At 51.2% G+C, this 14173-nt stretch overlaps 6 protein-coding genes across 6 annotated transcripts; 4 read left to right on the top strand and 2 right to left on the bottom strand.

Annotated features, from left to right (window-relative positions):
* Positions 1 to 1612: 1612 nt before the first annotated feature.
* On the top strand, positions 1613 to 2964 carry CC1G_01158 (hypothetical protein; the record flags this gene model as incomplete). Its single annotated transcript, XM_001833044.2, has 2 exons — positions 1613 to 1705; positions 1767 to 2964. Exons 1-2 carry the CDS (start codon positions 1656 to 1658, stop codon positions 2962 to 2964), a joined length of 1248 nt encoding a protein of 415 aa, XP_001833096.2. The 5' UTR covers positions 1613 to 1655.
* A 2055-nt stretch (positions 2965 to 5019) lies between these two features.
* Positions 5020 to 5178, top strand: CC1G_13872 (hypothetical protein; the record flags this gene model as incomplete). Its single annotated transcript, XM_002911790.1, has 1 exon — positions 5020 to 5178. The coding sequence occupies one exon, from the start codon at positions 5020 to 5022 to the stop codon at positions 5176 to 5178; it is 159 nt and encodes a 52-aa protein (XP_002911836.1).
* Positions 5179 to 5798: 620 nt separating this feature from the next.
* On the top strand, positions 5799 to 8575 carry CC1G_01157 (WD repeat-containing protein; the record flags this gene model as incomplete). The annotated part of the gene is made up of 10 exons (XM_001833043.2): positions 5799 to 6097; positions 6162 to 6312; positions 6370 to 6506; positions 6859 to 6997; positions 7052 to 7201; positions 7258 to 7374; positions 7429 to 7673; positions 7727 to 7808; positions 7858 to 7987; positions 8047 to 8575. The coding sequence occupies 10 exons, from the start codon at positions 5799 to 5801 to the stop codon at positions 8331 to 8333; spliced, it is 1737 nt and encodes a 578-aa protein (XP_001833095.2). The 3' UTR covers positions 8334 to 8575.
* A 788-nt stretch (positions 8576 to 9363) lies between these two features.
* CC1G_01156 (hypothetical protein) lies at positions 9364 to 10799 on the bottom strand (the record flags this gene model as incomplete). The annotated part of the gene is made up of 7 exons (XM_001833042.2): positions 9364 to 9950; positions 10008 to 10155; positions 10208 to 10314; positions 10369 to 10390; positions 10445 to 10545; positions 10596 to 10616; positions 10682 to 10799. The coding sequence occupies 7 exons, from the start codon at positions 10797 to 10799 to the stop codon at positions 9364 to 9366; spliced, it is 1104 nt and encodes a 367-aa protein (XP_001833094.2).
* A 777-nt stretch (positions 10800 to 11576) lies between these two features.
* On the top strand, positions 11577 to 12542 carry CC1G_01155 (hypothetical protein; the record flags this gene model as incomplete). The annotated part of the gene is made up of 4 exons (XM_001833041.1): positions 11577 to 11775; positions 11835 to 11869; positions 11926 to 11984; positions 12038 to 12542. 4 exons carry the CDS (start codon positions 11577 to 11579, stop codon positions 12540 to 12542), a joined length of 798 nt encoding a protein of 265 aa, XP_001833093.1.
* Positions 12543 to 12993: 451 nt separating this feature from the next.
* CC1G_01154 (hypothetical protein) lies at positions 12994 to 13862 on the bottom strand. The gene is made up of 4 exons (XM_001833040.2): positions 13762 to 13862; positions 13545 to 13707; positions 13372 to 13483; positions 12994 to 13304 (listed from the first exon to the last, which is right to left on the bottom strand). Exons 1-4 carry the CDS (start codon positions 13848 to 13850, stop codon positions 13195 to 13197), a joined length of 474 nt encoding a protein of 157 aa, XP_001833092.1. The 5' UTR covers positions 13851 to 13862; the 3' UTR covers positions 12994 to 13194.
* Positions 13863 to 14173: the final 311 nt, after the last annotated feature.

Raw genomic sequence — 14173 nt, 5'->3', positions numbered from 1 at the left:
GGATCTGCCGAGATTGCGTCAACGTCGCGCCTTGTCGGGATAGCGCCAGAGACCAGGGGAAGGCAGCAAGACTGTTGGGTCTCGGAGATGACATGTTCCCATGCGACGAGATGGAGTGTCGTCATCTCGTAAGGGCGAAGGTCATAACCAGACACATACGTCGTTGAACGATTTTTTTTTCTTCTTGTTTTCCCGCTGCCCACCACGGGTGATGTCGTCAGAGCGGTAACTGTGAAACGTCAGAACTGCGTACACTGCGGGGGCGTTGCGTAGTTTTGTCACCGATGGTTCCCCGACGGCTGTTGCAAAAGCCGATATGTTAGGATCGGACGTATCCTGAAACATACATGTGCAGACATTCATGGAGTAATTTGCTGGACAACAGAAGCAATGGGGCTTGAAACTAGGGCACAAAAAGAGCACCATGGACTCACAATGGCCTTGTCACCATACTGACGAGTTCTGACTGGTATATGTGTACCATTCCAGTTGAATGGGGAGGTTCTATATGTGTCGAAGCAGTGATCAAACAGCGACCAGAACTTCTATTGAATGACAACCGGCAGGATAAAGCCTATCTGAGAGCTCGAGGGAAGTATCAGTGTCACCATCTTGCCCAATTATTTCGCGGCTGGAGGTGAGATCAATGCGCCATCCGCTCTAGGATAGAGCAAGTCCGATAACGAAAAGATTGGCTTCTGGACGAGAACTTGGTGATAGAAGAGCAGGACATCGTTTCAGAGGTTCCACTGAACCGAAAAGGTTAATCTACGACGAGCTTTGGACGAGTACCGTCCTGCTTAGGGAGTATTTCGGACTCTGAGGTTCGGGAATCTCATTGGAGCTAACTGTCAAGGCAATATGATGGGGGGATATGTGGGAAAGGCGGAATCTAATGAACACGATAGACGAGCGGGGAAGGGTTTAGAAGCAAGGAGAATGTGTATATGTCGTTCGCGGCCAGTCGGTATCACAGATGACGAAAGAGTCTGTCTGGATTCTCTTGGTTCTGGGCGCCATCGAGGTCCTCATGAACTCTTTTCTGCGGAGTTCAAAATAAATTAGTTTCCGGCAACTACGGCGCAATATTTTCTCCTCGCCGTAATTGGGTTCTGGGCCACACCGCTCGGAAGCTCGAGAGCGTCTTTGTTGTAGGTCAAGATTCGAAGAAGCTAGTGCAAGGGCTGGAATACGAGTTCTCCGGCGAAGATAGGGTGGATGATGGATAACGCACGCATGACAGGGAACTGGAGTCTGTGCAGTCATCAGGTGACAAGGCGGGCACTAAAGGGACTGGGGGGGTTGATTTGAATTGAGAAATAACCACGTTTGAGAAGGGCGGCATTGTAGGGGTTGTACAGACCGGGAAACAAGAGGAACGTTTCTCACACAAATCTGGATCGGCGAGATTCCTTGACGAATCCGGACACAGATGCGCGGAGTTTGAAAGAGTAGATTGAGTCGAGTGATTACGTGTGATTGCCCGATCGAGTCACCAGCCAAAAATTCTTGCGAATGTCGCGACCTTGTGCTTGGCCTATATAAAGCACAGTCCTCCCGAGTGCCCCACCATACATCCCCGTCATCGTGCGCAGCTCCCCGTAGACGAACATTTCCCTTCCTCGACGACGACAACGTCCGACATACCTTAAACAATGTTCGAGGAAATATGCCTGGTCTGCGGCAAGCACCTGCAGGACGATGGGTATGACTGCCCCCTTTGTGATCCCTCCGTCCACCGAGTAACAATTTCCCCCGTTCTCCAGCAGAGCTTATTGCAGCGACGACTGCCAGAACTCTGACCTCGCGTCCCCTTCTATATCCTCGTCCAGCAGCGCACTCTCGTCCCCACAGCTTGGCTATGCTCAAGGCCCCGACGTCCCTGCACTCAGCTCCGCCCTCAGAAAGTCATTGGGACGCGATCCATACTACCTTCCATCTGCTTCAAATCACTGGTCTCTTGTCGACGAGGACGATGACCCCTATGCCCGGGGAGAGTACGCCGTCCGTGCCGACTCTATCTATGATGCAAGTTCAAAGTCGGCCAGCTACGTCTACGCCGTGATGCCTTCCGCCCTCTCCTATGCCCGTCGCCCGTCCGGCACCAACAATTATTCGACAGTACCCCAGGTTCACCAGCGCAACTCGTCCGCCTCTTCCCCCGCTCCCATCAACCGCCGCACTGCCCGTGGCGCTCCCCGGAGTGCCCCTAATTACTCTCACTCGTCCTCGACCGACGAGGAAGATTTCTCGGACTATTGCCGAGACGTCGCCGATGATGCAGACTCTGAAAGGGACAGCGCCTCTCGTTCAAGGCGTGCCCGCAACCGCACAAGTCTGCCTGCCTGCTTTTCTTTGCTGCAGATCCAGTCGTCTGCCGCATCCCCAAAAGAAGCCGTCAAGATCTCACCCGTTTCATCATCTTCAGCCAGAACTATTGCTCGCGCTTCTCCTCCCACACCCAAACACCCCAAATCCGACACTTTGTCAAAATGGCAGTTCCCCCGACCTCCTAATCTCACCCAAGATACCCCTCGAGGTCGTCGTCGCGACGCAGACCATTCCACGTCCAGTCGTCGCTCGTCAGTTTCCCGCTCTCGCTCTCGCCATGTGCGCAGGTTGGAAAGTCCGAGGCCTGTAGGCAATGCTCAGCGCTCGCACCTTGATGATGTTGAACAGGTGTCTGACTGTCGACCTCGTGGTCGCACTTCTATTCGCAGGGACAGTTCTCCTCCACCTCGAATGCTCATGGGTGCTGAGGATCCCAGGGTCCTAGCAGCTCTTCGAGATTCCCAAAGGTTCGAAAGGTCACAATCGAACTCGAAAAGCCGAACAAGGCGCGGTCGTGTTGGCGTCGACGAACTCGGCGGCGTGGGCAGCTTTGCCCTTGCCCCAGGTTACGGCCACGGCAGGAGTGGACTCATGGACCACGAGCGCTATGCCGCCCACCGGGTGCCTCTATGACGCACCAAAATGTTTCATCCACCCTTCGACGACCATCACTTCTCCAAAACTGCTTCAACGCGGGCCTCGTCCAAAATCACATCTTCACATTCGACCGTATCTATTTGGGATCATTCACTTTTCGGGCACCATGACGTTTTTTCTGCTATCCACTACGCATTCAAAGAAAGTTCATCGGCATAATTTTCTCAAGCATCTACATTCAATTTTAACTCGACTCAAGCATTCTTCTGTTCTTCGTTCCATGACCATTCCGACGCATCGCACCAGCCCCCCTCACTTTGTTCTATTTATTTCATCGAGAACGCAACATACACCACGACTCTTCCACGTTCGTTCGGAAATTTTTGCTATTTGGGACACGTTTCATCGTCATGTTTTACGCTTTTTCGCAAGCCAACAAGTACCATACCTTCCACTTTTCAATTACCCCCGCATACCTCGTTCAGTTGTCATTACCGTTAGTATCCTATGGCATTATAACCTTTTTGCATTGCATGTTCTATCGTCATCCTCAAAACCGCATCCTTCGCGCTTTACAAGCTCAACATCATATTTTGGCATCTAAGCTGTTAACTTTTCAATTTCATCATTCTACATAGCATTTGGGACTAGACTCTAGAGCCACTATTTACTACTAAGCACTAAGTACTAAGCACCTAATATAAGTACGACGTCATGGGCTTCCCCCCTCGAACGAGACCTGGCACCGCCTGTTGCGGCTATCTTCGTGGGCTTAGGCTTCCACCAAATGGTCAGGCCACCATCGTCGATACCACCGACGATGCAAGAAGCGGGCCATTCGAAATTCAACGCCCTCAAGAGATCCGTCCGAGGTGTGTGATTTACTCAGCGATCCGGAAGAACGTCGCGTGGTGTGCGCGACGTCAGGGCGAGGTTAATATTTTGTCATTGGGTGCTACATAGTTTTATGAACTCGAATTTACCTTAACCAATACCCCGTGTTCTGAGATCCAACTAATCGATGACGAAGGCGTGTTTTCCAGCCTGGACTGGAACATTCTAATTCTGCTTCCTTTCAATTTGATTGACAGGTACGTCGATGATTGTGAAATATGAAAATTATTTTCTTGAAGACAAAGGCGAAGCAGGGAGTTGCGCTTCGGTTTTCGGCGCGTACTTGGTCGATAGGCGCCCGGATGCTATTAGTCACCTTTGTCTCCCTAGTTGATCTCAAACTTCGAGACGGGCTTTCCAACATTCTGTGCCTTTAGTAGATTGTGCCGGTATGTTCAGACCCATTATTGGAGCTGAATCTTTGTGTAGGACACTGATTCATTAAATTTGCCTCCATCGATATACCCAGGTTCCCCGGGAATTTCCCTCATCATGAGACAGACGTCGCGATAATCTACCCGATAGACATCGTTTCGCCTGGAAGAAATACTCATGTCAGAAGACACACACCGCGAGCCGGCGTCGTCTAGAGCAAGTCTCATCAGTGAAAAAGTATCAGAACCCCGGCGAGTTTCCTGTATGGTGACCGCGCGTGGCCCAGGTCGTTACAAAAAATCATAATCGCAAAAGCGATACGAATGGCGACCAAGCTTTTGTGATCTACATGCTGCAACGTTGTAAACGCGTGCCCTGTCATCTTTTTATTTATTTATTTCTCGAGCTTCCTTCTTGCATGATTTTGGGATTCTGGTATGGACCCTGAAAGGATTTCATACGGTCGGCAGTCTGTGCACTGCAAGGGGTTTGATGGATTTCGGTTGAATGTGATAGGGTATGGAATTCAGAAGGTGAAGACGGAGACCATAATGCGTTTATTGAAGATATTTCCTGCGCTTAGCAAGTTGCCATCTGTCATTTCCTGCAGTTGCGGAAAGCGAGTCGGCGCCTGTGCTTCTGATCCAGTATAGTAGGTACCGATAATCCTTGTTCTGACTGGATGGTCGTATCGACTCACGCTGTACACCTAAAGATAAGGAGATGCAGAACCTTGTGGTAGCTATGCAACGTAGAGGAAGTTAGTTTAGGGTAAGGCGGTAGCAGAGGAGAACAACGTCGTAGAAAGAAAACAGTTTCTAAATGAGGGATGTCACCGTGAGTTCTGCTAAGCGCATCAAGCCTGAACGGGCAGCAGCCGTGGTGAAGGCCCTTTCGATACAACCACCACAATCCCCGCGACTCGTCCCCGCCGCCGTCATCGTCGTCCCCGTTCTGCTCGTCATTCTCGTCGTCGTCTAACCATATCCCGCAGCATCCATTCGTAGCTGCCCGACTCTCCGGAGCACAGTTCTCACAATATTGACGTCCAATTACAATCACTTTCGCCACCATTGATTCCCTCAACCAGACACACCCTGCGAGGGACGAGCAGCCCACAACGACGACCCCTGAGGCCCCGCTTGACAACGCCCAAATCGGTACCGGAGGCTCCAGGGTTGCTCTGACACAGAGAGCGTCTCTTTCTGAGCGATCCCTCCTGAGTCTGATTCCTGCGACCCGCTCAAGGGCAGAGCTTGAAGGGGGCTCAACGACAGGCACCGATTCGAACTCGAATACCGGTAAGTCGTATATTCCTATGGGTCCTTGAATGCTCCCAAGTCTGTGACTTCATAATCATATCATAATACACTCTTGTCACCGCTTGTCATTACACACCCAGCGTCTCTGGTCGTCGTTTTTTCGCTTGTTCTCGCCGTCTGTATCGCTCGAGCTGACGATTCTCTTTCTCCTGTTTCTCTTCCGTCGCGGCAGACGCCGAGCAAACAAGGGCTCGTAAGCGACAAAGGATCGAGAGCACGAGTTCACCAGCTGCCACCCTCACCGCATCCACCCCCACTCCCTCCTCTTCAAGATACATCATGCGACTCAGCGAATCGACCCATAACTCTATTCTATCACCGTCACCCAACCCAACTGTAGAGGCTGGTCCCTCGTCGAGGGGTTACGATGGGGTTCCGCCAACGAACGGTCACACAAATGGCTGCAGTTATCCAGCAATGACGAACGGGTCGTCGGGAGCGGGCGGTGGGATGCCGAAGCATGGCAAGGTCATTTCCAAACTGAATCTCCCCGGAACAACTCTGTATGAAGATTCATCAATTCTACGAGAGGAATTTGTGCGACTGGTGGTGCAGACACTCAGGGATGTCGGATATATGTGCGTTTTCCATTCGTTTGGCGTACATCACTACTTGTTGCTGAATGGAAGATTCTTGAATTAGTGAATCTGCAGCGACGTTGGAGGCAGAATCGGGATACGAGCTGGAAGCGCCGAAGGTCACGCAATTCCGACAGTACATTCTGGATGGGATGTGGTTGAAGGCGGAAGAGGCATTGGATCATCTCAACGTCGTGGACGAAGACGACCTTCTCGTGCGTGCAGCTCCCCTCTTACTCGACATGTGTCTAACCTTGCCTAACCCCCTACAGGACGCCAAATTCTTGATTAAACAGCAGAAATACCTCGAATTACTCGAAGCGAAGAAGACGACTGCTGCTTTACACGTCCTCCGCAACGAGCTTGCTCCTTTGAATGTCGATTCCGATCATCTCCATACATTATCTAGGTTAGTTGTCACCATCCGCAACGTCCTGGTGCTGACCGCTCCATTAGCTTAATCATGTGTTCAGAACCAGAAGATTTGCGAAGGCGCGCCCAGTGGGATGGAGCATCAGGCGACTCGAGGCGGCAACTTTTGATTAGCCTTCACAGTAAGCTGTTCGTGTCAGTCCATTGTACCAGCTAGTAACGCGCTTTCGTCATCATCCAGACCATATCCCCTCTTCAGTGATGATCCCAGAACGACGGTTTTCAACGCTGCTGCAGCAAGCATTAACATACCAACGTCACCATTGCCTATATCACAACACAGCGTCTGATGCGGCCTCGTTTTCATTATATTCTGATCACCAGTGTAGCAAAGGTGGCTTTCCGAACGTTACAACAACAATCCTCAACGTGCACACGGATGAAGTATGGAACATGGAATGGAGTCATGATGGTCGGTATCTGGCCAGTGCCGGGAAAGACAAGATGGCGATTATCTGGAAGATGGGGGTGGGTCTGTCCATTTCTTTCATACTGTTGAGGTACTGACCGCGTCCCATTCAGTCTACTGTGGAGTCAGGTTCACCGCAAGATTGGACTGCCCATGTCACCATCCCCGAACATCCTGATCCTATTGGCGCTCTAGCTTGGTCCGTGGACGATACGGTGCTTGTCACGAGTGCGGAACACCTCATCAAGATGTGGAAAGCGAAGGTTCGTCCATTTGAACTCCGAATGTGCGCGTTTCGTTCATGTTCCGTTGTATCCAGACTGGCGTTTGCATTCGCACACTGAGCGGACACTCAGACACAATATCCTCGCTTCAGTGGCTACCTGATGGCTCAGGATTCTTTTCAGGTGCACTGGATCGCAAGATTGTCCATTGGGTAAGCGCACTTCAGTCCAGTTCCCCTTCAGTTCAAAGTTTGACTCGCTCTCAGGATGCAGATGGAAAGCTTGTGGACGATTGGGGCACGACAGCGATCCGGATAACTGGATTCTGTATCACGCCTGACGGGACGCGTTTGGTAGCTGTTGGAATGGAGCATATCTATACGCCCAATGGCCATGCTCCCGATGGGCGAGGTCAGGCGGATGGGACAGGAAGTCATGAAGCATCGTCAGGCTCTTCAAAGGGAGGTAACAAGATGATCGTGTATGACATAAAGACGAAGCAGATACTGTGGTAAGTGGAGGCGTTATCAGGGTCTACAATCCCATGTAACTCGCGGTCTTTAGGTCGGTCCGATTGGAAGGAGAGTTGACGAGTGTAAAGGTGTCGCCAAATTCGCAGTATGCCCTGATCAACCACGCACCGGAGGTGTGTTCCATTCTGTTTGCAAACAACTCGCCTTCTCAAATGATTTCAGGTGATCTACTTGTATGATATACAAAACTTCAGGCTGGCGAACAAGTACGTGGGCCAGCAACAAGGTCAACATATCATCAAGAGTTGCTTCGGAGGTGCGAACGCATCCTTTATTGTCAGTGGAAGCGAAGGTAAGCAACGACGTACCATTCCGCAAAGTCGCCGGGCCTTAGCAAACTTGTTGACACAGATGGCAATGTCTACGTTTGGCACCGTGATTCGAGTACCTTGCTGGAGGTGTTGTCGGGCCACGGACAAGGCAGCGTAAATTCGGTAGCATGGCATCCTCACAACGAACGACTATTTGCATCGTGTTCAGATGACCATACCATTCGGATTTGGGAAGCACCTCCGCCGGAAACGTTACCAGCGCTCCCTCCACCCCAGCATCTCGAGTCCTCGGCTATGTCGAACGGGAAGGGCAAAGGAAGAGTGCGGCAACCTTGGGAGGACGAGGTCGATAATGGCATATCGTAATTGCTGAGACGCCAACGTATCTCCGCCCTCTTCCCCTCGGCAACCATTTCACTCGACTTCTCGACCCACCCCCTGGCCATTTTCAACCCCGGTATCATTCATCTTCTACTCATCCTTGACATTATACTACGCTTGTACTACATCCAACCACACCGTCCATCCATCGTCTTCCCTCATTCACTAATGAAACACTGGTCGCTTATCATCATACGTCTCCCCCTTTTGCATAGCAATTGCACGCACAAATCATTGTTTTCTGTCCCAATCTGGACCTGTATAGCATATAATGACGTTTTTTCCAACCTTCCGAGTGACTCCTCTTCGTGCCAGATTAGATGTTCGACTCCTGATGTTTATCTTGTTACCAACAATTCGACTCCTTGAGATAGTTATTCCCGTGTAACTCGAGCAACGAATGTACCATCACTATTCCTTTGCAGAACCATTCGTGAAGGGACGTTGATCCGTGGGGTGGACCGGGGAAAAATCCAGCGCTCGAAGTCAGCCACTTGACCGCGAGGAGGATTAGAACATGCTAGCGTTAAGGAAAGGGATTATGGCCGCGGAGTGGTGGAGTGCAGTAGAACTGTGGTGATATCGTGGGGTGGCAAAAGATGACCAGGGACAAATGCAATTACATCAGGAATAGAGTGTAGTAGTACACCGTAATAAAAACAGCAGTTGCGATGGCGGAACTTACTTGTACATGGCTAATGATACACTGTGGTTCGGAAAGCTGGGAGCGTTTGGTGTCTATACCTGAGGTTTGACTCTATCGAAAGACGACGAGGTAAACAATACTTGATACACGACCTTATTCAGCGATAGTGAATGCGATCGGAAGCGGGGAAAGACCCGGGGTTGAGAGAGGAATCGAGCTGGGTCGATTCACGTGCGCCAAGACTGGGGAAGGCAAGCGGGGTGCCATGCACAGACGTAATGGATGAGCCTTTGAAGACGTCGAGCAAGAGTCGGTGAATGTCGGAAGGGGGTGTAGCACGACCCCGCCGCGCCCAAGACCTCCAAGACGTCAGCGCACAGGTCGTTGCGAATATGCCCGATGTTTCGGAACGAAGAGAGATGCCATAGGATCCTTCTTCAGCGGTGCAGGTGATTTAAGCAGACGCGTGGGCGGTGGAGGCGCATTGGCAGGAACCGCGGGCGGGACTCTCGGGGTAACCTTGGCAATTTCGCCTTTAGATTTGCTGTGATCCTTTGATCGAGGCGTATCAAGGTGAAGTTGGGTCAGACCCCTTGATATTGAGGGCGCAGGAGGTGAGCCAGATGGCGTTGTGGTCCGCGACGAGCTAGATGATGATACTGGCGTCCTACTTGAAGATGAACTTGGACTGGAAGCGGTCATTGAACTGGAAGCAGTGGCTTGTAAACGGCGCTGCACTGGGACTTGGACCGTAACAGTTCTGACTGTAACTCGACTTGGCACTGTCGAGTTGGGCAGCGGCGGAAGAATCGAATCATCGGGCTTTGCAAGAACTCGATGTGTTTTACCGGTTGGCATGGGAGGTAAGGACCGAGCGCTGTAAAAGGCTTTTTGTATTTTGGAAGCTTCTCCTCGAGCCTTTTGAAACAGAGTCTTGGGTTGGGACGGTAGACCCCCTGATTTTCGGTGTAATGAGTAATGGTGTGGAATATCCTGGAAACATTCAGACTTACAACCACCCGTTCGGGGACGTTTCGGAGGCGGCACGCGATCGGTGAATCTCACCTCTCTTTCTTTCTTGCGTACATCTGCCTCCATGCGTTGAGAACGAATTTTCGAACCGATTTCTTCGAATCTTCTTGTCTCAGCATCTTGCAAAAACTAGTTTGGATGTTAACAAATCTGTCCCTCCGATAGGTTGGGGAAACCTTACGAAATAACGGCGTTTCCATGAGTCTGGTTCCTCAGGTTGGTCGTCTATAGAGTAATGTTCTTCTGCTAGCATCCGGTATTTTTGGAAGCAAAGGGACTTCCAAATGTCTAAAGAACTGGTCTGAGTGATTCAAATCCGCAGAAGCTGGACACGTTGCTTACCTGGCGTACCAGATTGCAAGTGCTAGGTGAGCAGGGGTTTAGTGAGGGTATATAATTCGGACTAAAGAGAGCTTACCGGCGAGGCTCCTTCTAGCCTCAACAGCTGGTCAACGTTACATTTCTCCAGGATTGGTCTCACCAAGTCATAGCGAGTCCATTCCCCGAGACTGGTGATCACTGTCCGGGAAATGAGCATACGATGTGGATTGTGCAGGACAAATACTTACGATCAGTGTGCTGGCCAGCGACTGGAATACGATGCCCAGGGTAAATTAAGTAAATCAAGTCTTGCACCCGAGGATGGAAGGCCTACCTCGTTGACACAGGTACACCAGCGAGGGGACTCGATTCATTTGGTCTTGCAGGTCGTTCATGGTAGCGTGAGGCAACGCCTCGGACGTTGTCGACGATGGACAAAGAGCTTTGGACATTGACGGTGGACGATTATAGCAGCGGCCATTGTGGCCCCTCAGCGTCTGTCAACCCTTTGAGAAGCGGATCCACGTGGACCGTGGTAAATTGATGGACTCTTCCAATTATGGAATTTAGGGAGTCAATATCCGGTACCTCCCATGGGTCAAATCCCCGCATTCCTCTGGTGGCGACTCAATGAGCTTGTTTTGGGCATCTGCCAGCTTTAAAAGCCGTCACCTAAATCCCATGATCGTCTTCTCCCCGCCGGAGGGGGAGAAAACTTTTGGCCAGGGTCTGAACTCGAGATCGGAGGAACATACAGCCTATAGACCGTGCGGGGCGTTACCCCTCATACAGCACGCGTCCCTCCCCCGAGGTTTTGCTGTTCCCTGGCCGCCATTTAATACACCGACTGTGCAGAAGCAGCCTTGCACCATTACCTCGGTTGCCTTTCGGGGAGATACATATCTTCCTCGAACCCCCAATCTTGGAATTCCGAATTTGATGATCCATCTTGCTCCCAGCCGGTGGATCATAGAATCTAAGGTGCCACATTTGTCCGCATTTCGTCAGTAATCGAGTTCGCGAGGTAAAGAAGGCTATTATGGCCCGGGTCTTTGTTTCGTGTTTTACACTTCCATGGCATGCACACGGAACTCCTTCATCGAATTAATTTGGCGATGGACTCCGGTAGTTTTCGATGCACACACATCTCACGGAAGAGCACCGTGAACCATATTCTCCGAAGATATATAAGGTGCTGGAAGCTACTGCCTCAGTTTTTCAATCTAACCATGCAGCAAGCTACACATCCTCGTCTTCACGTCCGCGATGCTCACGACGCCCATGTCCTATTCGAAGCCGTCCGGCAAGGCTTCCTCCAACCTATCCGCCGCCGCCTTAACGAGATGGAGCGCGCCGTCCACGTGAAATCCGGAGCCATATTCGTCTGGTTTGAGTGCGAGGACGACGCTGGCCTGAAGCGCTGGACAGGTAATTACCACCTTAAACTAACTTTACCATCACTTGTTTTAATCCTCCGTTGTTCACAGATGGCCGGGTCTGGGGCCAAAGCAGAATGCGGGAGGTAAGCCCCGTTTCTCCAAGCTTTCTCCGAGAAATCGCTGAGCGCCTTCTGGACAGCCCTATCTCTTCTATGACGAGAAGATGCCATACGACAGTTCACAAAGCGAAACGAACCGGTAGGACTTTAGGCGATGGTTTGCGGTCTGCAAACGACTGATCAGTTCGACAGTGCACCAGCGTTTCGATTCGTAGACGGCGTATCACGAACCGGTCCAACATCGTCAGCCCTCTCACATCAAGAACGTTCAACAACACACCACAAAGGCCTCGTGAAACAGGCGTACTCAGCTTGGGTCAACGTTGGCCCATACCCAACGCGACCGCAAAAGTGGCACTTGACCGCCTACTTTACCTATGCCGACCTCCCACACCTCCCCACTGTCGACTGCGACGAGCTTTTGAAGAAAATCATCGTACCACCGAACATCTACAAGAGCGGGAAGTCCAGAGGCCGCGACGATGATTCTGAAAGTGCAGCCAATAATTCCCCTTCGCCCCCTGTCTCTCCCAGCAGAACAATGCCATCACTACCGCCATTACAGGCTGCAATCGGACACCACCCGGGACTGCAGCAGCCCGCACAGTGTTCACATGCGCAAGTGCGTACACATGGAGTTAGGTTACCCGAGGACCAAAGGGTCATCCAAATGCTCAACTCCAAATACACGAAATGACAGTATGACCGACCTCTTGATACCCGCTTGCATGGGGCCTTCCCGATTTACTTTGCACACCCTAGAACCCAGACCAGCACATAATCCCGCGCATTTTGACATGTACATTCCTGCACGAAAATACTCACCGTTTGATAATTTCAACATCGAGTTGACCACGAGATAGGATGGGGGGTCCGAAACCGTTCGCAAAAGGTCGTTCCAATCCAGAAATTCGGTATCATTGATAGCCAGTAACGAAAGCCGGAGGCTATTGGCTGGACTATACAAGGCGTCCCTTATACCTTTGATTCTTGAGGATTCCCAGAGGGTAAAGATGAAGTTGTGGCTGAAACACGGCGCCTAATGAACGGCCTTGGGTTGCCCAATGGATTCAGTCCGACATGTGGCGTCTCGCCACCCGCGGCGCGTGGTGGATTGTCGAGTGTCGAGACAGGAACCTGGTTTAAAGTCCAAAGAGAGTTGATGATCGTATATTTGGTGCGGTAATAATTGGAACCCGGAACCTGCGTTGTACACGTCCCTTGGGAGAAGCGGGGACAATATTGGGGGTCAACTTGAACGGTGTTTAATTTCGGGAGGTGTTCAAGTTTGGGGTGGTCCAGGCGGGTACATATTGGGCCACACAGAGAAAGGCCCACGCCTCCTGTTATCAGTCTTCATCGTCGTCGGAAAGGTCCGCCTTCGCATCTTGCCGTTCTTGCGCGTTCATGGCGCCGACAAGGTCGTCGGACTCTCCCTTTTGTGCGGCAAGTCTTTGGCCTAGGGAATATGATCATGTCTCAGTAAGGAGCCCAGAGTATAACCCAGGATAGCGGGTAAGACTTACGGATAAGGGTATGTATTGCTTCCTGCGTCCGTCGCTCCAATTTCGCCAGTTTTTTTTCCATATCACGCTTGAGATCCCAATTAGGTCTCTTGGGAGCGATGTTAAAAATATCCTGAAAACCAGGGTCAGGAAATCAGGGGTCTGCAGCCACCGCAGTTCGATTGCACACGTACGAGTTCTTGCTGCCGCCGTGCCTCGTCTTCAGCAATGATTTGCTCTGCCAGACCCTTGACCTTCTTCTCTACAGTATCCTCCATCTCCACATCGCCGTCGTATTTCTTCAGTGTTCTTGATACAGGATCAAAATTTCGCGTTTTAATGAGCGGTTCTGACGAACTGGAGGAAGCGGTTAGTCGGTAGAAGCGCCCAAAGCAGTTGAGGAGAACGAACCCTTCCCCACCGTCGGCCTCGCCTAGTTTGCGCCTCCTGAGAGCCAAAAGACGAGCCTTTCGCGCTTCGGATGCCTCTTGCAACGACATTGTGACCGTCGCAATGAGCGCTGTGGACGTCGGTACCAACCTCGGACAATGAACGCGACAGCGAGAACTCAATTGATGGGCTTAGTCAGCACCGGCAGTACTTTTGGACGCCTTGGACGCCTTGTGCAAGGTTTCCGAGTTTCTTACTGACGGTTAGCGCCTATTACCGCGACATTTGTTAAGGACCAGGGGACTGTTATAGCTCCAGGTTCTACACCGCTGCTCGTGGTATGCAAAATATCTGGCAGGCGCCATGTCTTCGAGTCTTAAGTAGCGCCCGACCCCATTACTTTTGCGTCACAGTCGTCAAAAGCGCTCGACGG

The sequence above is a fragment of the Coprinopsis cinerea genome (genome assembly GCF_000182895.1).
Source record: "Coprinopsis cinerea okayama7#130 chromosome 2 map unlocalized cont3.2, whole genome shotgun sequence".
Classification (NCBI taxonomy): domain Eukaryota; kingdom Fungi; phylum Basidiomycota; class Agaricomycetes; order Agaricales; family Psathyrellaceae; genus Coprinopsis; species Coprinopsis cinerea.
This window is presented reverse-complemented; position numbering and strand designations above follow the sequence as displayed.

Coding starts and splice junctions, on each gene's coding strand:
- CC1G_01154 (XM_001833040.2), bottom strand. CDS start 13,850: ATGTCGTTGCAAGAGGCATCCGAAGCGCGAAAGGCTCGTCTTTTGGCT. Junction 13,484..13,544: donor CACGGCGGCAGCAAGAACTC/GTACGTGTGCAA, acceptor CCTGGTTTTCAG/GATATTTTTAACATCGCTCC. Junction 13,305..13,371: donor AGCAATACATACCCTTATCC/GTAAGTCTTACC, acceptor CATATTCCCTAG/GCCAAAGACTTGCCGCACAA.